The 27851-nt window shown below is 40.7% G+C and overlaps 1 protein-coding gene and 1 long non-coding RNA gene across 5 annotated transcripts; both read left to right on the top strand.

Annotated features, from left to right (window-relative positions):
• The first annotated feature begins 88 nt into the window (after positions 1-88).
• Positions 89-27851, top strand: LOC115170137 (amyloid beta A4 precursor protein-binding family B member 1-interacting protein). 2 transcript variants are annotated; one of them, XM_029726468.1, is made up of 13 exons: positions 89-310; positions 7389-7448; positions 9483-9573; positions 9952-10187; positions 10531-10608; positions 11649-11808; positions 12075-12196; positions 13375-13449; positions 13618-13761; positions 14094-14204; positions 21971-22069; positions 25448-25571; positions 25654-27851. In XM_029726468.1, exons 2-13 carry the CDS (start codon positions 7389-7391, stop codon positions 25746-25748), a joined length of 1395 nt encoding a protein of 464 aa, XP_029582328.1. In that variant the 5' UTR covers positions 89-310; the 3' UTR covers positions 25749-27851. The 2 variants fall into 2 exon arrangements, with proteins under 2 accessions (XP_029582328.1, XP_029582327.1); XM_029726467.1 differs by having other exon boundaries at positions 119-310; positions 25648-27851.
• LOC115170138 (uncharacterized) lies at positions 17553-21744 on the top strand. 3 transcript variants are annotated; one of them, XR_003870973.1, is made up of 4 exons: positions 17553-18660; positions 19341-20048; positions 20087-20448; positions 20929-21744. It is a non-coding gene; the product is annotated as an uncharacterized LOC115170138 (long non-coding RNA). The 3 variants fall into 3 exon arrangements; XR_003870972.1 differs by having other exon boundaries at positions 19341-20448; XR_003870974.1 differs by lacking the exon at positions 19341-20048 and having other exon boundaries at positions 17553-18818.

Here is a 27851-nt window from a genome sequence, read left to right as displayed (position 1 = left end):
CAACATTTTGATTGAACCTAATCCCGCATCCTCAGACCAGCGCAGATTAAGCAGAGGAGACAAGAAGAGAAAGCCACCTCATGCTTAGATACAGTACAAACCAAGCCTTTTCCTGAGTCATGCAACAGTGAGAAGGTCAACTTCCCCGCAGAACAGGAAATAGAGCCCACTATCAGACAAGTCTCAGTATTCATACCAGTTCCAGTTCAACCCCACATGTGCAAGTTGCACATGTACTTTTAAGACACCAGAACTACAGATACAATATCTATGACTGGAGAGTAACCCGGGAGATCGTTCGACTACAAAGGTAAACGCTTTGGTTGTTTTAGACAGGATCCTGTTTATCTTTGAAATGTTTATCTTTGAAATTTATATCCTATGACTTTGCTTCCTTAATACGTCTGTGAATAGACGCTTTACTTGTAGCGTCATCGTCTGTTATGTTATCTTATGGTCTGGAATTACACTCTTTCGAGGTTTGAGGTTTAATGCTTCTTCTGGTACTGCCAAAGATAAGGACGTGGTTGCTCTTAATGTGACGTTGAATTGCTCATATTTGGCCTTGTATTATTTTCATGTCATGCTGAAATTGTTATGTGCTACTACAGTACATTACTATCACAAATACAGCCCACTGGCCAGTTTAGGGTTAAATACTTGAACATACACATCAGCTTTGGTTAAATAGGCAATCTGGGATTGGTACATCCTTTTTGGATTTATAATTAATGATAGCCATTGAATGCCAGATTGCCCAATTAAAGCAAACACATGTCTTTTACAGCAGCAGCCAGTAATTGCTTATGTATTCAATTATAAAACAGAGGGAGCATTTGACCACAAGAACATTCAACATATGTAGCCTACAGTCACTATCAACAAGCACTGTATCTATCTCTCTCTGTACAATAAATCATTGTTGATTAGGCGTTGGCCTTTCTGTCTGTCTGTCTGTCTGTCTGTCTGTTCTTTAGTGTGTCACTTTATGTGTCAATGCAGAAGTAACATGTCCACAGACCACAGTGGCAGCTGAAAGCAGCCTCTTTGCTAGAACAGGATGATGTGGAACGTCAGTGTATGTGTCTGTTTCAATGAGCTATCAGGTCGATGGCTGGCTGAGTGGGTGGGTACTGGATGGGTGGATGGGTGGCTGGGTGGCTGGATGGGTGGATGGATGGGTGGGTGGATGGATTGGTGGCTGGTTGGGTGGATGGCTGAGTGGGTGGATGGCTGAGTGTGTGGGTGGCTGGATAGGTGGGTGGCTGGGTGCGTGGGTGGGTGGGTGTGTGGGTGGCTGGCTGGGTACTTGGATGGATGGATGGATGGATGGATGGCTGTGTGGGTGTCTGGGTGGATGGATGGCTGGGTGGGTGGGTGGATGCATGGACCTTTGTCAAACAGGTTTTTTGAGAAATAGCTAAACGTGTAGTCTTGTGCACTAGACACTTGGTCCCTAAGCTGTGTTGAGTTGATGGAGCTGAGTGTCATGAGAGGAGCGTGTTGTTTCCAAGCCCCCGATATGTCACAATGCCAAGTTTGTTATTTCCACCCCCTTTAAAAACACACAGGTACTGTCAGACAGAATATAGCAGAATCAGGATCTGGAACAAAGACCCACATTGTTTACATCAAGCATTTTGACTTTCATTTGGAAACAATACTCACCCCATGCAGCCCTTTTTCTGTTCCTCATTACAACTTAATGGATGGTCTGTTTACTAGTCTGGCAAAACAGAATAGAGTTGAACTATTCAGGCGTTAGCTATGCTGGGTGGACAAGAATTCAGAGAGTGAAAGAAAGTTACTATATATATTTACTAAAGTTCTAATCTGGACCAACAAAACTTGGTTCAGATGTATTCTTTACTCCATACTATGGATCCTCAGTGTTTCCTTACATATGGTCTACTTATGCTGTTCCGATGTTCATACGAGTTATGGTTATAGAATGCCTCTCAACTTTGGCGAGACAGTGCTCCTATCTAAAGGAAAAACTTGGAGAGATGATCCATTTGGCCAGAGCTGCCTGCTACACATGTACTGGTGCATATTTTACCTAACGTTGGCAATAAACGCTCCCCATTCTCCATATGGACTAACTCAGTAGCTAACCTGAACAGGCCTCTCTCTCAAAGAGCATCAGACTTTGCTTATGGGATGGTTTATTGTGCAGCATAGCCTCTCTCTTTTAAAGGTCCAGTGCAGTCAAAAAACAGGATTTCTCTGTGTTTTATACACTACCGTTCAAAAGTTTGGGGTCACTTAGAAATGTCCTTGTTTTTGAAAGAAAATCACATTTTGTTGACCATTAAAATAACATCAAATTAATCAGAAATGCAGACATTGTTAATGTTGTAAATGACTATTGTAGCCGGAAACGGATGATTTTTTATGGAATATCTACATAGGCGTACAGAGGCCCATTACAGTGCCTTGCAAAAGTATTCACCCCCTTGGCGTTTTTCCTATTTTGTTGCATTACAACCTGTAATTTAAATAGATTTTTATTTGAATTTTATGTAATGGACATACACAAAATAGTCCTGATCTGTGAAGTGAAATGAAAAAAATTCATTGTTTCAAAAATGTTCAACAAATTAAAAACAGAAAAGTGGTGGGTGCATATGTATTCACCCCCTTTGCTATGAAGCCCCTAAATAAGATCTGGTGCAACCAATTACCTTCAGAAGTAACATAATTAGTTAAATAAAGTCCACCTGTGTGCAATCTAAGTGTCACATGATCTGTCACATGATCTCAGTGTATATATACACCTGCCCTGAAAGGCCCCAGAGTCTGCAACACCATTAAGCAAGGGGCACCACCAAGCAAGCAGCACCATGAAGACCAAGGAGCGCTCCAAACAGGTCAGGGACAAAGTTGTGGAGAAGTACAGATCAGGGTTGGGTTATAAAAAAATATCTGAAACTTTGAACATCCCACGGAGCACCATTAAATCCATTATTAAAAAATTGAAAGAACATGGCATCACAACAAACCTGCCAAGAGAGGGCCGCCCACTAAAACTCATGGACCAGGCAAGAAGGGCATTAATCAGAGGCAACAAAGAGACCCAAAGATAACCCTGAAGGAGCTGCAAAGCTCCACAGTGGAGATTGGAGTATCTGTCCATAGGACCACTTTAAGCCGTACACTCCACAGAGATGGGCTTTACGGAAAAGTGTCCAGAAAAAAGCCATTGCTTAAAGTAAAAAATAACCAAACACGTTTGGTGTTTGCTAAAAGGCATGTGGGAGACTCCCCAAACATATGGAAGAAGGTACTCTGGTCAGATGAGACTAAAAGTGAGCTTTTTGGCCATCAAGGAAAATGCTATAACTGGTGCAAACCCAACACCTCTCATCACCAAGAGAACACCATCCCCACAGTGAAGCATGGTGGTGGCAGCATCATGCTGTGGGGATGTTTTTCATCGGCAGGGCCTGGGAAACTGGTCAGAACTGAAGGAATGATGGATGGCACTAAATACAGGGACATTTTTGAAGGAAACCTTTCAATCTTCCAGAGATTTGAGACTGGGACGGAGGTTCCCCTTCCAGCAGGACAATGACCCTAAGCATACTGCTAAAGCAACATTTGAGTGGTTTAAGGGGAATAATTTAAATGTCTTGGAATGGCCTAGTCAAAGCCCAGACCTCAAGCCAATTGAGAATCTGTGGTATGACTTAAAGATTGCTGTACACCAGCGGAACCCATCCAACTGGAAGGAGCTGGAGAAGTTTTACCTTGAAGAATGGGCAAAAATCCCAGTGGCTAGATGTGCCAAGCTTATAGAGACATACCCCAAGAGAGTTGCAGCTGTAATTCCTGCAGAAGGTGGCACTACAAAGTATTGACTTTGGGGGGGGATAGTTATGCACACTCAAGTTCTGTTTTTTGTCTTATTTATTGTTTGTTACACAATTAAATATTTTGCATCTTCAAAGTGGTAGGCTTGTTGTGTAAATCAAATGATACAACCCCCCCAAAAATCAATTTCAAGGCAAGAAAAGAAAATAGGAAAAAGGCTCAAAATCGCCAGAAACAAAGGCCTTTCTTCTGAAACTCGTCAGTCTATTCTTGTTCTGAGAAATGAAGGCTAGTCCATGGAAGAAATTGCCAAGAAACTGAAGATCTCGTACAATGCTGTGTATTACTCCCTTCACAGAACAGCGCAAACTGGCTCTAACCAGAATAGAAAGAGGAGCGGTGCACAACTGAGCAAGAGGACAAGTACATTAGAGTGTCTAGTTTGAGAAACAGACGTCTCACAAGTCCTCAACTGGCAGCTTCATTAAACAGTATCCGCAAAACACCAGTCTCAACGTCAACAGTGAAGAGGCGACTCCGGGAGGCTGGCCTTCTAGGCAGAGTTCCAAAGAAAAATACATATCTCAGACTGGCCAATAAAAATAAAAGATTAAGATGTGTAAAAGAACACAGACACTGGACAGAGGAACTCATTGGATGTGTCAGGGCTTGCAAACGCAAGCCTACCAGACGAGCTAAATACCTTCTATGCTCACTTCGAGGCATGCAACACTGAACCATGTGTGAGAGCACCAGCTGTTCCGGACGACTGTATGATCACGTGCTCCGTAGCCGATGTGAGTAAGACCTTTAAACAGGTTAACATTCACAGTGACGAGTACTCAGTGCATGCGCTGACCAGCTGGCAAGTGTCTTCACTGACATTTTCAACCTCTCCCTAGCCCAGTCTGTAACACCTATATATATTTTTAAGCCAACCACCATAGTCCCTGTGCCCAAGAATTCCAAGGTAATCTTTCTAAATGACTACCACCGCGTAGCACTCACATCTATAGCCGTGAAATGCTTTGAAAGGCTGGTCATGGATCACATCAACACCATCATCCCAGAAACACTGGACCCACTCCAATTCACATACCGCCCCAACAAATCCATAGATGATGTCAATTCCTTTGTACTCCACACTGCCCTTTCCCACCTGGTCAAAAAGAACACCTATTTGACTACAGCTCCACGTTCAACACCATAGTGCCCTCAAAGCTCATCACTAAGCTAAGGAGCCTGGGACTGAACACCTCCTTCTGCAACTGGATCCTGGACTTCCTGACGGGCCGCCCCCCAGGTGGTGAGAATAGGCAACAACACATCCGCCATGCTGACCCTCAACCCGGGGGCCCCTCAGGGGTGCGTACTTAGTCCGCTCCTGTACTCCCTGTTCACCCATGACTGCGTGGCTGCGCACGACTCCAACACCATCATTAAGTTTGCCGACGACACAACGGCGGTAGGCCTGATCACTGACGACGAGGAGACGGCCTATAGGGAGGAGGTCAGAGACCTTGCAATGTGGTGCCAAGACAACAACCTCTCTTAACGTGGGCAAGGCAAAGGAGTTTATCGTGGACTACAGGAAACGGATGGCCGATCACGCCCCCATTCACCTCTACAGGGTTGTAGTGGAGAGGATCGAGAACTTCAAGTTCCTCAGTGTCCACATCACTAAGGACCTATCATGATCCAAATACACCAACACAGTCATAAAGAAGGCACGACAATGATCCTCAAAGAGGTATACAGCTGCACCATCCTGACTGGCTGCATCACTGCCTAGTACGGAATCCGACCGCAAGGCGCTACAGAGGGTAGTGCATATGGCCCAGTACATCACTGAGGCCAAACTTCTATACCAGGACCTCTATGCCAGGCGGTGTCAGAGGAAGGCCCTAAAAATGGTCTAAGACTCCAGCACACCCAAGTCATAGACTGTTCTCTCTGCTTCCGTACTGCAAGCAGTACTGGAGACCCAAGTCTGGGACCAAAAAGGCTTCTGAACAACTTTTACCCCCCAAGGCATAAGACTGCTGAACAGGTAATCAAATGGCTACCCGGACTATTTACATTGACTGACCTTTGTTATTTATTTTTGTGTCTTTATTTTGTTTTGCACTGACTCTCTTGCACTGGCTCGATGTACTGTACACTCACTGGACTCTAACCACACACTCACACATACTACACTGACACTCCAACGCACACACACAGACAAACACACACACTCACATGCATACATATTGACGCCACACACACACTCACACATCGACACACTTTCACACTCTTCAAATACGCTACTGCTACTATTTATTATCTATCCTGATTGGCTAGTCACTTTTACCCCTACCTACATTTACATACTGTATTACCTCAAATACCTTGTACCACTGCACATTGCCTCAGTACTGGTACCCCTTGTATATAGCCTCGTTATTGTTATTTTATTGTGTTACGATTTACTTTTTTATTTAGCAAATATTTTTCTTACTTTTTAACTCTGCATTGTTGGTTAAGGGCTTGTAAGTAAGCATTTCACGGTAAAGTCTACACCTGTTTTATTCGGCGCATGTGACCAATAAAATGTGATTTGATTTGAATAATATGTTGAAATTGTGAAAATTCTGATAATGTCCTTTTAGTGTAAGAGCTGTTTGAAAAGACAGCCTGAAATTTCTGCCTGTTTTGGTGGGATTGAGTTTGACATCACCAGGCGGTAAATTAGTTAATAGACCAATAAGAAAGAGAGTTCCAAACCTCTCTGCCAATAACAGCTAGTTTTCAGTTTTCTCCTCCCTACTCAGACCACTCCCAGATTATTGCTTGAGAAGTTGCCCTTTCCTAAGAAGATATTTTTGTTTCGTTTTGACCATTTTAATTGAAAACAATCACAGTAAGGTACTTAATTGTTACCCAGAAAAGATTTGATATTGAGATAAAAACAGCTGTATTGGACCTTTTTAAAGAAACTCTTGTCTGGCAGCCTCTAATAAAAATGTGTCTGCCTCTCAAAGTACAAGCAACATGGAAGCACTTTGAGCCATCACATACCACACTGCCACATTGTAGAGTCTCTGTGGCACTATGGGTATGATATTTAAAACATGCTAACTGGGTACCATTCACTTACATCGTTTCGTCGGTTAGAAAAAAGCTAATGTTAGCAGTTGGTGTCAGTAAAAGCCATGGATGGGATTACAGCCTTTCTTTGTCCATAGACTGCATTCAAGGTTAGGAAACACATGCAATTTAGCTGAATTATCCCTTTTAATTATGATTTTACAAGTTGAAGTGGCTTTGGTTGAGTAGGGCTATTCTCTGTCAACTCCAATGATGTCATGTTTACGGCTCACAGGAAGTCGGTGGTCACCTTAATTGGGGAGGATGGGTGTGTGGTAATGGTATCAAACATGGTTTCCATGTGTTGGATGCCATTCCATTCACGCCGTTCCAGCCATTATAATAAGGCGTCCTCCCCTCAGCAGTCTACACTGGTAGGGCTCATTGATGGTCTTCTTGCGTGTAGCCATTTGTTTTAAACAACTGCTGCTTGTTCTCTGTAACAGATGGAGGACATAGACGCCATGTTCACTGACCTGCTGGGAGAGATGGACCTCCTAACACAGGTAAGTTATCACTGGGACCACTCTTATTCATAAACTACACTTCCCATGATTCATCAGAACATCAGCAGCTGTGTTAAAACATTATTTTTTTGAGACTGTAGCGGTGTAACCCAAGGACTACAGCTAGAAATGAGCCTTTTCTTTTCCAATGTATTTTTTTTAATTATTAATTTAGAGAAGATGTTGATTTATTATGAATGAAGTAAAAGTGAATGATGAGAAATGAAGTAATATCATCTGGTTTGAGTAATGGACGCAAGTCACTGATTATAAGGTCATCGTAATATGAATATGTCCTCAAGCACTTTGGTCCTCCATGACACTATTATGTATGTAGCCAGACGAAACATTTTTACACAAATAGAATACTGGCTTAGGCCTACAGTATGTGCATTGTATGCCATGCATTAAACTCCACTTAAAGGGACATTTCACCATTTTACAACTTAACATTAGATGTTTCCTCACCTTGTAATTTTATTTTTAGTACCTTTATTTAACTAGGCAAGTCAGTTAAGAACATATTCTTATTTCCAATAACGGTCTACCCCGGCCGACGCTGGGCCAATTGTGCGCCGCCCAATGGGTCTCCCATTCTTGGCCGGATCTGATGCAGCCTGAATTCAAACCAGGGACTGCAGTGACGCCTTTTGCACTGAGATGCAGTGCCTTAGACCGCTGTGCCACTCGGGAGCCCAAAGTAGTCTATGGGCCAGGAGAAACTATAATCTATGGCTTGGTTTTCTTTAAACAGCCATTACAAACCAGCTAACTTAAGCCACCACTAGCTAAACATGAATGAAAGTGATAGGGGCAAATAAGGAATACAAAATAACCAAATTAACTCAATATCGGGTGTGACGTTGCCAAATCACTTCCATAGATTTTTAGCTGCTTGCGGTAGATAAAGTTAGCTGAAGTTTGGAGTGGCTGTTTAAAACATGGGTTATAGTTTCTCCTGGCCCATAGACTACTTTCAGGGTGAGGAACCATCTACCATCAAGTTGTAAAATATGGATCTTCCCCTTTAATGAATGTAGATCTAAGGACAGGAGTGGTCCTAAATGGCATTACATTAAAATCAAACAGTACGGAATGGGTCAATTAAACCTCATATGGAGAACCACAAATATGTCACTGTCTAACAGGGTCTTATCCAAATTAGGAAGAACATTTTTTCTATTTGAATAATCATTCTTCCTGAATTTAAGAGGATCAAATGTAATCCAATTATGGCCATGATTGGATTTATACATAATTTGGGTTATTGCCTGGGAGCATGAAGGCTAATCAGACCTCAGAATCCATCCATGGTTTGCTACCCAATGACTCAAAGGGCTAAAGGTTTAATTGAGCATGGCTTTGAACATGAAAACACATGTTTGTCACCACATTCATCAGGTTTCAGTTGTGTGCCAGGGGAGATCATATGGAAGTCGGCAGGACGCCCACTTCTATAGACTGTTTAAGATATATAATTACTGGTGTTGCCTGCTGGGGATGTTTATGAAAACATTGCGTTACATCTTTAATAATCAGTTTCTCTCTGACATCACATCATTGCCGTAGTGCAGAATTATAGCTTTCTTCTTTTTATTTTTGTTATCTTTCTATTTGACATAAAAAAATACAAGGTCTGAATTCTGACTGTGTTCCACACAGCTTATAAGCCTGGCTACCCTGAACATCCTTGAATAGGGCTTTCTAAGAATTTACTTACAAATGCTGCAACATTGTTGGAGTGTACTCTATACTCTTACAAAAAAAGGGTCTATCTAGAACCTCCCCGAAGGAGAACCCTTTGAAGAACACTTTTAGGATTCCAGTAAGAACCCTTTTGAATTCCAGAGGGTTCTACATGGAACCAAAAAGGGTTCAACCTGGAACCAAAAATGTTTCTCCTATGGGGACAGACGAAGAACCCATTTGGAACCCTTTTTTTGTAAGAGTGTATGTAAAACATACAATTCCTGTTTATTCATGTCCTAAAATATCTGTATGCAAACTCTTCATCTGAAACCTTTGTCTTGACAGAGTCTTGGGTATGAAACGGATCCCTCAGAAATGTCATCCAGCAGTTCACAGATAGAAAACAACTTCTCTATTGGGTTCACAGATTTGAAAGGTGAAAAACACCAGCAACACTAGGTCATCAAACAGTAGAAATGTTATCTATAGAGTTGATGCATATGACATACTGTAAATGTCTTTCAAGCCCTGCTTGCCAATAGCAACCTTACTAAGCACATTTGACTAGTACACGGGTTAACCTGCCCAGGGACTGCGGTTGAAAATTAGCCGGCTGGCTAAAACCGGCACTTTTACTGAAACGTTGATTAATGTGCACTGTCCCTGTAAAAATAAAATAAACTCGGACAAACTCGGACTCGGACTGGTAAAATAATTAATAAGAAAGGAAGTAGTTGTGTTATAACATTTACCCACAACCCTATTTGATCAGATTAACCCTACTTCCTCTAATTTTCATCTTCCTCTCTGGTAGAATCTCTAAATGAGCTAGAGGATCATGACCTTGACGCTCTGATGGCTGATCTGGGGTCAGATTTGACGGAGACAGAGGAGACACTGAATGCAGCCAAGACGGGACATGTCCACACACAACAGAACAAGTCTGGCTACTACACCGCGCAACAAAATCTCCAAGCACCTATCCCCTCATCCCAAATGTCATCCTCCTCCTCCTCTCTCCCTCCTGAACCCTCTGAACCACTGCTAGCGGTAACTTCCCATAGATATGCTGTAATGTGTGACTGACTGGGGTTGGAACCCGGGTTTCCTGCTCACCACAAGACTGTTAGCACTCTGAGCTAAAAGCTAGGCATTAGCCAGGGGAGCTAATGTAAGTCTTCAGGTCTCAGGCAAGAACACATAACTATTTCTGTTATAAATGCAGTGGTACACAACATCAGGCCCTTGAGTTCTGCAGTTATTTATATTTCTGTATATCAAGGCATTTTAACCTTTCTGTTTTTGTAGCTATTTACTTCCAATATACAGTAAAAGGTAGCACTTCTTTACACTCTTGCTCTTTTAATCAAACAGTATACCTTCCTTTTTCCAGGGAGAGGCTGAAGCACAAGCCAAAGCTGACAAAATCAAGCTGGCTCTGGAGAAGCTAAAAGAAGCCAAAGTTAAGAAGGTACATTGGGTTCATTTCACTAAACTGGCTATATTAACAGCTTCACTTTGTGAGGAGTTGAGATACCTCCATATCATGTAGGAAAACACCTATATATACACTCCCCTCAGTATGTATTTGGACAGTGATGCTAAAATTGTAAATAACAGCTCTATACAGCAGCATTTCAGATCTGAGATCAAATGGTTCATATGAGGCAACGATCCAGAATGTAACCTTTCATTTCACATCCTATTGGGCAAAATATCATCCGAAACACAACCAAAACATAATCCGAAACACAACCAAAACATCATCCGAAACAACCAAAACATCATCCGAAACACACCGACACACAACCAAAACATCATCCGAAACACAACCAAAACATCATCCGAAACACACCGACACACAACCAAAACATCATCCGAAACACAACCAAAACATCATCCGAAACACAACCAAAACATCATCCGAAACACACCGACACACAACCAAAACATAATCCGAAACACAACCAAAACATCATCCGAAACACAACCAAAACATCATCCGAAACACAACCAAAACATGCTGTAAATGCATCCAACAAGCTTGATGAAGTCATTGTGTGCAAGGGCTATATGGCCAAATACAAAACTTTTGGCTACTTTACGCTAATAAGTCAAATCTGTCCAAATACTTATGACATCTTAAAATGGAGGGGACTAGGTACATAAAGTGCTTTCATTTCTAAACTGTGAAACAGACATGTATAAAAAAAATAACTCAAATTAAAGGTGACATTCTCTACTATGAAACATTTGATCTCAAATCCAAAATGCTGGATTATAGAGACACATTTAACATGTTAGCTTTACTGTCCAAATACATACGGAGGGGAGTGTAGATGCACATCACTCTAGTAATCATTGTGCGATGCTCTTCACATAGAAATAGAATTACTAGAATGGCTATCCCCATTCAAGTCAACAATCTGTGATGGGTGAACCGGTGGCCATATTGAGTGTCCCCAATAAGTACTTATATGTCTATGGTTGTTCCTATGTACATCCTTGTAGTTGGTGGTCAAGGTGATGATGAGCGATGGCAGCTCCAAGACACTGATGGTGGACGAGAGACAGACGGTGAGGGACGTGCTGGATAATCTGTTTGAGAAGACCCACTGCGACTGCAGCATGGACTGGAGTCTATGCGAGACCAACCCTGAACTGCAGGCTGGTGAGGCTCACACACCAGACCTGGGTTCAAATAGTATTTGTTTCTGTCAAATACTTTGAGCGTTTGATTGAGCCTGACTGAAATGCCAGTTGGGTGTCGGGTTTGTACTTTTTGGACTCTTCCATTGGTTCCATTGCACCAAGCAAGCTCAGTCAAGTGCAGTCAAAGTATTTGTGGTATGATTTAAGATATGATATTGTACAGTATGATTTAATGTACATCATTTTCAGAAAGCAATGAAGTTCCTATTTTTTTTCTCAATACAGAAAGGGGGTTTGAAGACCATGAATATCTGGTGGAGCCTCTTTCTGCATGGACACGAGACAGTGAAAACCAAATCCTTTTCCTTCTGAGACCCAACAAATATCTCCTCTTCAAAGACCCCCAGGTGAGTACAGTAGAGACCTGGGAAGTATTGATTCGGCACCAAACGGAATAACATTTACTGAAACAGGGAGAAACTACCTGAACTTCACTAATAACAAATTTACATTTTTGTTTTCTGTTGCAAAATGTTTTCAAACATTTACTGTTGCATGCCCTTATGAACATGGCCCAGAGTTCACACAAAACAGTGAACTGTGCTTTCTAATTTAACAGTGAAATGGCATGTTGCATGGTTGCTACATATGTCTCTATTTTTGCTAACTTTTTACCAAATGAAAGAGTTGGTTTGTCACGTTCGTCATAGGAATTGGACCAAGGCGCAGCGGGAATGTGAATACTCATCTTCTTTTATTACAGAAGAAAACCAAAATAAACACTTAATACAAAACAACGACAAAAAACAGTCCTGTGAGGCACACATCTACACATACAGAACAACTACCCACAAAAACCCATAGAAAACAACCCTACTAAATAGGACCTTCAATTAGAGGCAACGAGGAACAGCTGCCTCCAATTGAAGATCAACCCAATAAACTAAACATAGAAATAGAAAAACTAGAACGAACATAGAAATATACTAACATAGAACATTAACCAAAAAAAATAGAAACATAAAACAAACACCCCCTGCCACGTCCTGACCAAACTAAAATAACAAATAACCCCTTTACTGGTCAGGACTTGACATGGTTATAGTAGACAAACTGGCAACCAAGCTCTGTGTTTTAGTTCCATTATTGATATCCCTGTGCTGATATTTATATTTGTATTTGTTATGGATCCCCATTAGTTCCTGCCAAAGCAGCAGCTACTCTTCCTGGGGTCCAGCAAAATTAAGGCAGTTTATACAATTTTAAAACATTACAATACATTCCACGGATTTCACAACACACTATGTGCCCTCAGGCCCCTATTCCACCACTACCACATGTCTACAGTACTAAATCCATGTGTATGTATAGTGCGTATGTTATCGTATATGTGCGTGCGTGTGTGCGTGTGTGTGTGTGTGTGTGTGTGTGTGTGTGTGTGTGTGTGTGTGTCGGTGTGTGTGTCTGTGTGTGTGTCTGTGTGTGTGTGTGTGCCAATGTTTGTGTTGCTTCACAGTCCCCACTGTTCCATAAGGTGTTTTTTTTATCTGTTTTTTAAATCTAACATTGTCTTTTCACCTCCAAGATATTCTACCTATGGAAGAAACATAAACAATTTATGAATGAGATAAAAGAATGCCATAAGGAACTTCTGCTAAAGGTGAGTTATCATCACAAACACACTTATAGTGGATTCTGTAGCCTACATAGTAAACACATTCACTGTACCAATATTTTGTTGAAGGAATTCTCCTTCCTCTACAGCAAATCAGATTTATACAAACCCTCAAACACTTCCACACACCTTATTTTAAACGTCTGAATCCAGGAAAATTTTGAGGGGCCGTCTCTCATCGTCCCAGACCTGGAAGGGCCGCTGTATCTGAGGGAGGACGGGAAGAAATCGTGGAAACGTCGCTACTTCCTGCTGAGAGCTTCTGGGATATACTATGTGCCTAAAGGAAAGACAAAGGTACAGGAAGTGACATAATAACCATAAAAGTCCAGCAAGTCCAGTAAATCTTGTCAAAACATAGAAAGTATTTTTGATATACAGTATACAAGCCATTTATAAACTTTTACAGAGACCTATACATGTTGTTTCTATATAGAACTGAGGTAAACCAGTTAAAAAAAACAATTAGTGAAGAAGTCCACAGTCCACACATTCATTCATGTTGGGACATTTCTTACTAAAACACTGTTGTAGGAAATCCTTACTAACTTACTGCATCTTCAATAATATAATCCATATGAACTGAATTCTACTTGTCCAGGTTTTTTCATGTTTTTCTCCCTTGGCAGACATCCAGGGACCTGGCGTGCTTCATTCAGTTTGACAAAGTCAACATCTACACCACCACTGATTACAAACAGAAATACAAAGCACCCACTGACTTCTGCTTCATCCTCAAGGTAGGCCATCCACTTCAGAGGAAACAATAGCATGATGGTTATCCATTTTACTTTTTTTGCTCTTCTCCCATCAACACCCTGAGGTAACAGATGAGGTAACACACACACACACACACACACACACACACACACACACTTTTGACAGGCTGAAAGAAGCACAGGGTCAGTCACATTGTAATGGAGTAATTGTAGGGGTTAACTGCTCTGTAAAAACCCAGATGGAGAGGTTCAAATCAAATGACATGAAATGGTATGTGTCACATGCTTCATAAAACAACAGATGTAGACTTAACAGTGAAATTCTTAATTACGGGCCCTTCCCAATAATGTAGAGAGAAAACATATAGAAATAATACAAAGATAATAACATGAGGAATAGACAGTGAGTAACGATGACTTGGCTGTATACACAGGGTACCAGTACAGAGTGGATGTGCAGGGGTACAAGGTAATGGAGGTAGATATGTACATATAGGAAGGGATAAAGTTACCAGGCAACAGGATAGATAATAAACAGTAACAGCAGCATATGTGATGAGTCAAAACAGTTAGTGGATAAAGGGTCAATGCAGATAGTCTGGGTGCTATTTGGTTAACAATTTAGCAGTCTAATGGCTTGGTGGTAGAAGCCGTTCAGGGTCCTGTTGGTTTTAGACTTGGTGCATCGGTACCGTTTGCCATGAGGTAGCAGAGAGAACAGTCTATGACTTGGGTAGCTGTAGTCTGACACCGCCTGGTGTAGATAGAGGTCCTGGATGGCAGGGAGCTCAGCCTCAGTGATGTACTGGGACATACTCACTACCCTCTGTAGCGCCTTGCGGTCGGATGCCAAGCAGTTGACATTCCAAGCAGTGATGCAGAGAGAGAGAGACAGACAGAGAGACAGACAGAGAGACAGCGAGAGAGACAGTGAGAAAGGCAGAGGCAGACAGAAAGAGGCAGACAGAAAGAGGCAGACAGAAAGAGGCAGACAGACAGAGGCAGACAGACAGAGGCAGACAGACCAACAGACAGACAGACTTAAACGACCTGTCAGTTATCATTTTAATAAGGAACATTTCCCCTACTCAGAATATAATTTTCTCAGAAAAAGAATGAAAGCAGGGGGAGTAAGGTGTCAAGAGAGAAATTACAAGAGAACAGTGAGAGAGAAAGAGAGACAGAGAGACAGAGAGAGAGAGACAGAGAAAGAGAGAGAAAGAGGCAGACAGACAGGCAGACAGACAGAGACAGACTTAAACCACCTGTCAGTCATCGAGAGGCTTTTTAATAAGGAACTTTAACCCCTACCGAGAATATCATTTTCTCAGACAAAGAGTGAGGTCAGTTATAATAGGTCACAATTGGTCAATTATAATAGGTCAGTTACAATAGGTCAGTTATAATAGGTCAGTTACAATAGGTCAGTTACAATAGGTCAGTTACAATAGGTCAAAATAGGCCAGTTACAATTGGCCAGTTACAATAGGCCAGTTATAATAGGTCAGTTATAATAGGTCGGATACAATAGGTCAGTTACAATAGGTCAGTTATAATAGGTCAGTTATAATAGGTCACAATGGGTCAGTTACAATAGGTCACAATAGGCCAGATACAATAGGTCAGATACAATAGGTCAGTTACATTAGGTCAGTTACAATAGGTCAGTTATAATAGGTCACAATAGGCCAGATACAATAGGTCGGTTACAATAGGTCGGTTACAATAGGTCAGTTATAATAGGTCACAATAGGCCAGTTATAATAGGTCAGTTATAATAGGTCAGTTACAGTAGGTCAGTTACAATAGGTAAGTTATAATAGGTCACAATAGGAGGAACTTGAAGCTCTCTACCTGCTCCACTAAGCCCTGTCAATGTGGATGGGGGCGTGCTCGGCCCTGCATGGTTTGCAACAATACAAATGCAAAGTTTTGAGGGCCAGCAAGGCAACAAATATTTGAATATTTGCATGTTTAAATATAAAAATGTTAACAGGAAGTAGTGTCCTATTGTGTCTACTATAACACATTGCCACGGCACCACCACACACAGACATCTGATGTGGATGTTGCTATAGTTTTGTGTGGTCCATCAGAGATCACTATCTATTATGAGGAACGAAAGAGAGACAGAGAGAAAGAGAGCGACAAAGAGAGAGAGACAAGGAGAGACAGAGATAAATTGAGACAGCAAGAGACAGAAAGAGAGACAGAGAGAGGGAAAGAGGGAGACAGAGTGAAAGAGAGACAGAGAGAGAGACAGCGAGATGGAGAGAAACATAAAGAGAGAGAAAGAGAGAGACACAGAGAAAGAGCGAGACAGAGAGAGACAGCAAGAGACAGATATATAGAAAGAGAGAGACAGGTAGAGACAGGTAGAGAGAAAGAGAGAGACAGAGACGGGGAGACAGAGACGGGGAGAAAGAGCGAGACAGAGGGAAAGAGCGAGACAGAGGGAAAGAGCGAGACAGAGGGAAAGAGCGAGACAGAGGGAAAGAGCGAAAGAGAGAGAAAGAGAGAGACAGGGAGAGAGAGCGAAAGAGAGAGAAAGGGAGAAAAGAGTGCAATGGAGACTGAAAGAAAGAGAGAGAGAGACAGTGAAAGAGAGAGAGAGAGACAGAGAGACAGCGTGAGAGACAGTGGCAGACAGACCGAGGCAGACAGACCGAGGCAGACAGAGAGAGAAAGAGAGAGAGAGGCAGACAGACCAAGAGACAGACAAAGACAGACAGACTTAAATGACCTGTCAGTTATCATTTTAATAAGGAACATTTCCCCTACCCAGAATATAATTTTCTCAGAAAAAGAATGAAAGCAGGGGGAGTGAGGTGTCAAGAGAGAAATTACAAGAGAACAAGAGAATGAGAGAGAGAGAGAGAGAGAGACAGAGAAAGAGAGAGAGAGAGGCAGACAGACCAACACACAAACAGGCAGACAGACAGAGAGACTTAAACCACCTGTCAGTCATCGAGAGGCTTTTTAATAAGGAACTTGAACCCCTACCGAGAATATAATTTTCTCAGAAAAAGAATGATAGCAGGGGGAGTGAGGTGTCAGTTGGTTGTCAGTTGGTTGTCTGACACATGCTGGGTTGTGGCGTCCCTTCAAAAGAGCGTTCAGGGTCAGGTACTTAGAACCTTGCAGCTGGGTTGAGCTGTGTCTGATGGTCCTACAATTCACCACTCAACCCCAATGTTCTCTCCAGACCTGGGTTCAAATATTACTTGAAATCTTTCTAATACTTTGAGCTTGCTTTGTTTACTTTATCCTGCTTGGAGTGCCAGATGGGCAGTTTGCACTTTTGCTACTATCCTATTTTTTAAAACTTTTTTTATTTTATTTAACCAGGCAAGTCAGTTAAGAGCTAATTATTATTTACAATGGTGGCCTACACCGGCCAAACCAGGAAGATGCTGGGCAAATTGCACGCTGCCCTATGTGACTCCCAATCACGGCCGGTTGTGATACAGCCTGGATTCGAACCAGGGTGTCTGTAGTGAGCACTGAGATGCAGTGCCTTAGATCGCTGCGCCACTCAGGAGCCCAAGATCTACCCCTATGTTATCTCTATGTTATCTCTGTTGTCTCTGTTTCATATTTTCAGGAAATTAACAGCTCAGTTGATGATAGTGATGGTTCTCATGGTAAGGTCAACCAACAACCAGTAAGGAAGTGAATGTAGTTTAATGTAGTTCACAAGAATGGACTTATATTAGTCCGACTGACCTGTACCTGTTAACAAGTAAGAACATTTTAGAAGATGTATCACCGGTCAGTTAGAATAGGTCAATTATAATAGGTCACAATAGGTCAGTTACAATAGGTCAGTTATAATAGGTCGGTCAGTTACAATAGGTCACAATAGGCCAGATACAATAGGTCAGTTACAATAGGTCAGTTACAATAGGTCAGTTACAATAGGTTACAATAGGCCAGTTACAATAGGCCAGTTACAATAGGTCAGTTATAATAGGCCAGTTACAAAAGGTCAGTTATAATAGGTCAGGTATAATAGGTCACAATAGGTCAGTTATAATAGGTCACAATAGGTCAGTTATAATAGGTCACAATAGGTCAGTTACAATAGGTCAGTTACAATAGGTCACAATAGTCCAGTTAAAATAGGTCCATTATAATAGGTCATTTATAATAGGTCACAATAGGTCAGTTATAATAGGCCAGTTACAAAAGGTCAGTTACAATAGGTCAGTTATAATAGGTCACAATAGGTCAGTTCTAATGGGTCACAATAGGCCAGTTACAATAGGCCAGTCAGTTACAATAGGTCAGTTATAATAGGCCAGTCAGTTACAATAGGTCAGTTATAATAGGTCACAATAGGTCAGTTATAATAGCTCAGTTACAATAGGCCAGTTACAATAGGTCAGTTACAATAGGCCAGTCAGTTACAATAGGTCAGTTACAATAGGTCAGTTATAATAGGTCACAATAGGTTAGCTATAATAGGTCACAATAGGTTAGTTACAATAGGTCAGTTATAGGTCATAGGTCAGTTACAATAGGTCAGTTATAATTGGTCAGTTACAATAGGTCATAGGTCAGTTACATTAGGTCATAGGTCAGTTACAATAGGCCAGTTACAATAGGCCAATTATAATAGGTCAGATACAATAGGTCAGTTATAGTAGGTCAGTTACAATAGGTCACAATAGGTCAGTTATAATAGATCACAATAGGTCAGTCACAATAGGTCAGTCAGTTACAATAGGTCAGTTACAAAAGGTCACAATAGGCCAGTTAAAATGGGTCAGTTATAATAGGTCACAATAGGTCAGTTATAATAGGCCAGTTACAAAAGGTCAGTTACAATAGGTCAGTTATAATAGGTCACAATAGGTCAGTTATAATAGGTCACAATAGGCCAGTTACAATAGGTCAGTTATAATGGGTCACAATAGGCCAGTTACAATAGGCCAGTCAGTTACAATAGGTCAGTTATAATAGGCCAGTAAGTTACAATAGGTCAGTTATAATAGGTCACAATAGGTCAGTTATAATAGCTCAGTTACAATAGGCCAGTTACAATAGGTCAGTTACAATAGGCCAGTCAGTTACAATAGGTCAGTTACAATAGGTCAGTTATAATAGGTCACAATAGGTTAGCTATAATAGGTCACAATAGGTTAGTTACAATAGGTTAGTTACAATAGGTCAGTTATAGGTCATAGGTCAGTTACAATAGGTCAGTTATAATTGGTCAGTTACAATAGGTCATAGGTCAGTTACATTAGGTCATAGGTCAGTTACAATAGGCCAGTTACAATAGGCCAATTATAATAGGTCAGATACAATAGGTCAGTTATAGTAGGTCAGTTACAATAGGTCACAATAGGTCAGTTATAATAGGTCACAATAGGTCAGTCACAATAGGTCAGTCAGTTACAATAGGTCAGTTACAAAAGGTCACAATAGGCCAGTTAAAATGGGTCAGTTATAATAGGTCACAATAGGTCAGTTATAATAGGCCAGTTACAAAAGGTCAGTTACAATAGGTCAGTTATAATAGGTCACAATAGGTCAGTTATAATAGGTCACAATAGGCCAGTTACAATAGGTCAGTTATAATGGGTCACAATAGGCCAGTTACAATAGGCCAGTCAGTTACAATAGGTCAGTTACAATAGGCCAGTCAGTTACAATAGGTCAGTTATAATAGGTCGGTCAGTTACAATAGGTCACAATAGGCCAGATACAATAGGTCAGTTACAATAGGTCAGTTACAATAGGTCACAATAGGCCAGTTATAATAAGTCAGTTACAATAGGTCAGTTACAATAGGTCACAATAGGCCAGTTACAATAGGCCAGTTACAATAGGCCAGTTATAATAGGTCAGATACAATAGGTCAGTTATAATAGGTCACAATAGGTCAGTTACAACAGGTCAGTTATAGTAGGTCAGTTACAATAGGTCACAATAGGTCAGTTACAATAGGTCACAATAGGTCAGTCAGTTACAATAGGTCAGTTACAATAGGTCACAATAGGCCAGTTATAATAAGTCAGTTACAATAGGTCAGTTATAATAGGTCACAATAGGTCAGTTATAATAGGCCAGTTACAAAAGGTCAGTTACAATAGGTCAGTTATAATAGGTCACAATAGGTCAGTTATAATAGGTCACAATAGGCCAGTTACAATAGGTCAGTTATAATGGGTCACAATAGGCCAGTTACAATAGGCCAGTCAGTTACAATAGGTCAGTTACAATAGGCCAGTCAGTTACAATAGGTCAGTTATAATAGGTCGGTCAGTTACAATAGGTCACAATAGGTCAGATACAATAGGTCAGTTACAATAGATCAGTTATAATAGGTCGGTCAGTTACAATAGTTCACAATAGGCCAGATACAATAGGTCAGTTACAATAGGTCAGTTACAATAGGTCACAATAGGCCAGTTACAATAGTCCAGTTACAATAGGTCAGTTACAATAGGTCAGTTATAATAGGTCACAATAGGTCAGTTACAACAGGTCAGTTATAGTAGGTCAGTTACAATAGGTCAGAATAGGTCAGTCAGTTACAATAGGTCAGTTGCAATAGGATACAATAGGCCAGTTACAATAGGCCAGTTACAATAGGTCAGTTATAATAGGTCAGTTATAATAGGTCAGTTATAATAGGTCACAATAGGTCAGTTACAATAGGTCAGTTATAATAGGTCACAATAGGTCAGTTATAATAGGTCACAATAGGTCAGTTACCATAGGTCATTTATTATAGGTCACAATAGGTCAGTTATAATAGGCCAGTTACAAAAGGTCAGTTACAATAGGTCAGTTATAATAGTTCACAATAGGTCAGTTATAATGGGTCACAATAGGCCAGTTACAATAGGTCAGTTACAATAGGCCAGTCAGTTACAATAGGTCAGTTACAATAGGCCAGTCAGTTACAATAGGTAAGTTATAATAGGTCAGTTACAATAGGTCACAATAGGTTAGTTACAATAGGTCAGTTATAATTGGTCAGTTACAATAGGTCATAGGTCAGTTACATTAGGTCATAGGTCAGTTACAATAGGTCAGTTATAATAGGTCAGTTATAATAGGTCACAACCATGTCTGACAATGATTTGTTTTTAAAGGTACATCACCGGAAGTTGAGTTCCTAACTGTTACCTTGAACTTGAGCTTATATTTCCACGGTATGGTTTATAACGGCAACATACGAGCTGAATCCATTTCTGTTTTTGGACACTATTTTCTAGAGGCAAATAAGTTGGTGTGAAAAAAAGAGTGTATCTTCAAATAAGGGATTTGATTTAAAACAGGCAACAAAGTTATGGTTCAAATTAGGGGCCTTTTATTTTTTACTCACCATTTATTTTGGGTGTATGGGAATGTTCATGCATTCTTAACATGATTGAGAAAGGTTCTTACCATTGCTAGTGAAGTACATATGGAGCTCCATCTTATGGCTTGGCTAATGTGAGCATAGGTCGCCTCCTGCAGGCTCTTTGATGAACTTCTAAAAAATAAATACTGGACTACTTTTTATTTTATTTATTTATTTTACCGTTATTTTACCAGGTAAGTTGACTGAGAACCCATTCTCATTTACAGCAACGACCTGGGGAATAGTTTCAGGGGAGCGGAGGGGGATGAATGAGCCAATTGTAAGCTGGGGATGATTAGACTTGAACAAAGACGTATTGCATCAAGCATCAATGCAGTCTCTCCTGACAGACATTGCATGCATGGGAGATTTAGCTGTAGGTGTGTTGATTACCATCAAAACAATATGTTGTGGTCTTGCTCTGTAGCATCCTCAGATCCAGAAGGAGTCCCAGTACATCAGGTTCCTGTGTTGTGACGATGAGCACACTCTCTCCCTCTGGGTCAACTCCATCAGAGTAGCAAAGGTTCGACTTTACTCATACCCTTTACTCATACCCTTTACTCATACCCTTTACTCATACCCTTTACTCATACCCTTTATCATTAACCCTTACCCTTTACTCTTACCCTTTACTCATACCCTTTACTCATACCCTTTACTCATACCCTTTACTCATACCCTTTACTCATACCCTTTACTCATACCCTTTACTCATACCCTTTACTCTTACCCTTTACTCATACCCTTTACTCATACCCTTTACTCATACCCTTTACTCATACCCTTTACTCTTACCCTTTACTCTTACCCTTTACTCTTACCCTTTACCCTTTACTATTACCCTTTACTCTTACCCTTTACCCATACCCTTTACTCTTACCCTTTACCCTTTACTCTTACCCTTTACTCCTACCCTTTACTCTTACCCTTTACTCCTACCCTTTACTCTTACCCTTTACTCTTACCCTTTACTCATACCCTTTACTCTTACCCTTTACTCATACCCTTTACTCTTACCCTTTACTCTTACCCTTTACTCATACCCTTTACTCTTACCCTTTACTCTTACCCTTTACTCATACCCTTTACTCTTACCCTTTACTCTTACCCTTTACTCTTACCCTTTACTCTTACCCTTTACTCATACCCTTTACTCATACCCTTTACTCATACCCTTTACTCTTACCCTTTACTCTTACCCTTTACTCTTACCCTTTACTCATATCCTTTACTCTTACCCTTTACTCTTACCCTTTACTGATACCCTTTACTCTTACCCTTTACTCATACCCTTTACTCTTACCCTTTACTCATACCCTTTACTCTTACCCTTTACTCTTACCCTTTACTCATACCCTTTACTCTTACCCTTTACTCTTACCCTTTACTCTTACCCTTTACTCCTACCCTTTACTCTTACCCTTTACTCTTACCCTTTACTCATACCCTTTACTCTTACCCTTTACTCCTACCCTTTACTCATACCCTTTACTCTTACCCTTTACTCTTACCCTTTACTCATACCCTTTACTCATACCCTTTACTCATAAACTTTACTCTTACCCTTTACTCTTACCCTTTATCATTAACCCTTACCCTTTACTCATACCCTTTACTCATACCCTTTACTCATACCCTTTACTCTTACCCTTTACTCTTACCCTTTACTCTTACCCTTTACTCTTACCCTTTACTCATACCCTTTACTCTTACCCTTTACTCCTACCCTTTACTCATACCCTTTACTCTTACCCTTTACTCTTACCCTTTACTCATACCCTTTACTCTTACCCTTTACTCTTACCCTTTACTCATACCCTTTACTCATACCCTTTACTCATACCCTTTACTCTTACCCTTTACTCATACCCTTTACTCATACCCTTTACTCATACCCTTTACTCATACCCTTTACTCATAAACTTTACTCTTACCCTTTACTCTTACCCTTTATCATTAACCCTTACCCTTTACTCTTACCCTTTATCATTAACCCTTACCCTTTACTCTTACCCTTTACTCATACCCTTTACTCATACCCTTTACTCTTACCCTTTACTCTTACCCTTTATCATTAACCCTTACCCTTTACTCTTACCCTTTACTCATACCCTTTACTCTTACCCTTTACTCTTACCCTTTACTCATACCCTTTACTCTTACCCTTTACTCATACCCTTTGCTCATACCCTTTGCTCATACCCTTTGCTCTTACCCTTTGCTCATACCCTTTACTCATACCCTTTACTCTTACCCTTTACTCATACCCTTTACTCATACCCTTTGCTCATACCCTTTGCTCATACCCTTTACTCTTACCCTTTGCTCATACCCTTTACTCATACCCTTTACTCATACCCTTTACTCATACCCTTTACTCATACCCTTTACTCTTACCCTTTACTCATACCCTTTACTCATACCCTTTACTCTTACCCTTTACTCATACCCTTTATTCATACCCTTTATTCATACCCTTTACTCTTACCCTTTACTCTTACCCTTTACTCTTACCCTTTACTCATACCCTTTACTCTTACCCTTTACTCATACCCTTTACTCATACCCTTTATTCATACCCTTTACTCTTACCCTTTACTCATACCCTTTACTCTTACCCTTTACTCATACCCTTTACTCTTACCCTTTACTCTTACACTTTACTCATACCCTTTACTCATACCCTTTACTCTTACCCTTTACTCTTACCCTTTACTCTTACCCTTTACTCATACCCTTTACTCATACCCTTTACTCTTACCCTTTACTCTTACCCTTTACTCTTACCCTTTACTCATACCCTTTACTCATACCCTTTACTCTTACCCTTTGCTCCTACCCTTTGCTCTTACCCTTTACTCATACCCTTTACTCTTACCCTTTACTCTTACCCTTTACTCCTACCCTTTACTCTTACCCTTTACTCTTACCCTTTACTCATACCCTTTACTCTTACCCTTTACTCATACCCTTTACTCATACCCTTTACTCTTACCCTTTACTCTTACCCTTTACTCTAACCCTTTACTCTTACCCTTTACTCATACCCTTTACTCTTACCCTTTACTCATACCCTTTACTCATACCCTTTACTCATACCCTTTACTCATACCCTTTACTCATACCCTTTACTCTTACCCTTTACTCATACCCTTTACTCATACCCTTTACTCTTACCCTTTACTCATACCCTTTACTCATACCCTTTACTCATACCCTTTACTCTTACCCTTTACCCTTTACTCTTACCCTTTACTCTTACCCTTTACTCTTACCCTTTATCATTAACCCTTACCCTTTACTCTTACCCTTTACCCTTTACTCATACCCTTTACTCTTACCCTTTACTCATACCCTTTACTCATACCCTTTACTCATACCCTTTACTCTTACCCTTTACTCTAACCCTTTACTCATACCCTTTACTCTTACCCTTTACTCTTACCCTTTACTCTTACCCTTTACTCATACCCTTTACTCTTACCCTTTACTCATACCCTTTACTCATACCCTTTACTCTTACCCTTTACTCATACCCTTTACCCTTTACTCATACCCTTTACTCTTACCCTTTACTCATACCCTTTACTCTTACCCTTTACTCATACCCTTTACTCTTACCCTTTACTCATACCCTTTATCATTAACCCTTACCCTTTACTATTACCCTTTAACCTTTACTCTTACCGTTTACTGACTGCGGACCTGAACCATACTGTGTTGCCTCAGTTAGTTCCTTTTGACATTATTTCTCCCAGCTCGGTTCCAGCAACTATGGTGAATGAGTAACCAGCACAGTACAGCTTGGCTCAGCACGGTTCAGTAGGGGTACAACAGTCCAATTGTGTATAGGCTGTGAATCCTACGTCGTGTGTACCTACCCGTATCTATCTTTGTTTAGTATGGGGCCACCCTGTACCACAACTATCAGACGGCAGTGAGGAGAGCCTTAACCACCACCTCCACTCTGCATGTGACCAGTCTGCCTGTCTCCAGCCCTCCCACACATTCTACTGGGCATATAGGTGAGACACAATCAAACACACACACACACACAAACACACGCTCTCTAAATAATACATATTATTTTCCTCTCCTCAGCAACAGTGAGGGCCAATGGACACCCTGATCAGGACTACCTCTCTGAACCGCCCCCAGACTTTATTCCCCCGCCCCCTCCTGGGTGGAGCTCTGGGGTCTAGGGATGGAGCTCCGCCCACTCACCCATGACTACAGTAGAGGACGTTCTCAACCTACCTACCTACAGACAGACAGGCCCAGTGTTCATGGACCAGAGCGATGCTTGCAAAAATAGCACCTCGGGAGGTGACAGGCCCTGCTCCAATACTTCAAAATGCATTCTTCCTTTCTTCCCTCCTTTAAGTAACTGATCTGACAAGATATGATTGGAAAACACAAGGTAGTGAAGACATTTCCAAACCAGTGACTGATGGGAACGGGGGGATACCTAGTCAGTTGCCTAGTCACAACTGAATGCATTCAACCGAAATATGTCTTCCGCATTTAACCCAACCCCACGATGCATGTTCTTGAGTTATTTATGTATTGATTGAATAAGTCAGAATTAATAAAACCTAAGTTAACCACAGTAAAGCTATGTTGTAATTGCAACCTGACGAAGATGTACAGCATGTTGGTATGAAGCTTTATCAACACGGAAATAATTGGCTAAGCCAGATCAATTCCTATAGTATTACATGTTGACAGGCAGATGAACATCTCTTTGGCATTGCGCTTCATGTCTTCCATGCAAACTCCTGTTACTATCTGTTAGTTGACAATGAACTTTACTGTTGGTCATTGACCTTACTTCAATGAAAAACTGTGATGTAGAGTTCCTATGGATAGTGTGTTGCAATGAAGTGGCTAAGTTGTGTGTGTGTCTGTGTGTGTGTGTGTTAATGAGTAGTATTATTGGGTGTTAAATTGTTTGGCAAAAAGCCATAGAAACTAATTGGATTTCCAATGCTCTTAATAATAGATTCCATTTAGCTGACACTTTTATCCAAAGTGACTTACAGTCATGCATGCATACATTTTAATGTACAAGTGGTCCCGGGAATCAAACCCACTATCTTGGCATTGCAAGCGCCATACTCTATCAACTGAGATACAGAGGACAACTCTTCCCTCTTCTTTAACTGTCCAAAAGAGAAATCCCCCACCAATGTGTTGTTTCGGTGAGCTGTTTATTACAAAAAAGACTGTACATAAATGTAAATGAACACATTATATATACAAACCAGGGGCTCTATTCGATCCGCATCGCGGAAGTTCAGCTTTACAGCAAGAAGGCAATGTTCCCACTTTCACGATAAACACTGCATATATCGGCTCAATCGGAGACGGCATTCACAGCAAAACACTGCATATTATCAGCTCAATCAGAGATTCCCTTTCAATTTCTATTGCGGCATCTGTAACGCTTCAGCTTTCCAGATTGGATAGAGCCCCAAGAGTCGAGAAATATCACATTCTGTTCCCATGAACAGTTAAGTTACAGATAAACACTTTTCCCACATTTCATCTAATAAAACAGACATCAAATCAAGGCGCATTGTGCCGTGGAGCCCCGAAATGTTTCACGTTTTAGTGGTAAACATAGTGGTTGTCTAATAATATTTTTCTAAGAAAATATAAATAAATCAAAATCCAAACTGCTACCAAACCATGACCGGCAGTCTCAGACAGAGTCTTTCAAAACAATCAATTGCAGTGCTGGAAATGCTTCGGTAGAAAAAAGTTGTTTCTCACAAAATTGACCTCTGATGGAAAAGTTAAAAGTACAATCAATAACTGGATGTAGTGGCAAATTATTATTCACAATAAAAAAATGATTTTTTTTGTTGTTGATATATTCATGTAGTCATGCATATATTGAGGTTGAATACTGTTCATGTTGATTATGTTGGCATTACATGGTCTGCACGTGGCAAGCTTTAACATACCTTTGTCTGTGCGTCATGGCTACTTCATGGTGTCATAACCGTAACTTATGGTCATCACCGTAACCTATGGTCATCACCGTAACCTATGGTCATCACCGTAACTTATGGTCATAACCGTAACCTATTCTTAACATCACTGATGGCTCATGACAAATAAACCTCAAATGTCAGTACGTAAGAGGTATGGACATCCGACCACAAGCAGCCATCATCTTTGCATGGAAGTATTTCATCATAAACTGTATTGGGTCATTTCATCATGTCATGTTTGCAAGAAAGTTGTGTATTACGATGCACTGAAATGTGTGTGGAATACAACTTCATCATAAATGTGGA

This window comes from Salmo trutta, chromosome 31 (assembly GCF_901001165.1).
Source record: "Salmo trutta chromosome 31, fSalTru1.1, whole genome shotgun sequence".
Classification (NCBI taxonomy): Eukaryota; Metazoa; Chordata; class Actinopteri; order Salmoniformes; family Salmonidae; genus Salmo; species Salmo trutta.
This window is presented reverse-complemented; position numbering and strand designations above follow the sequence as displayed.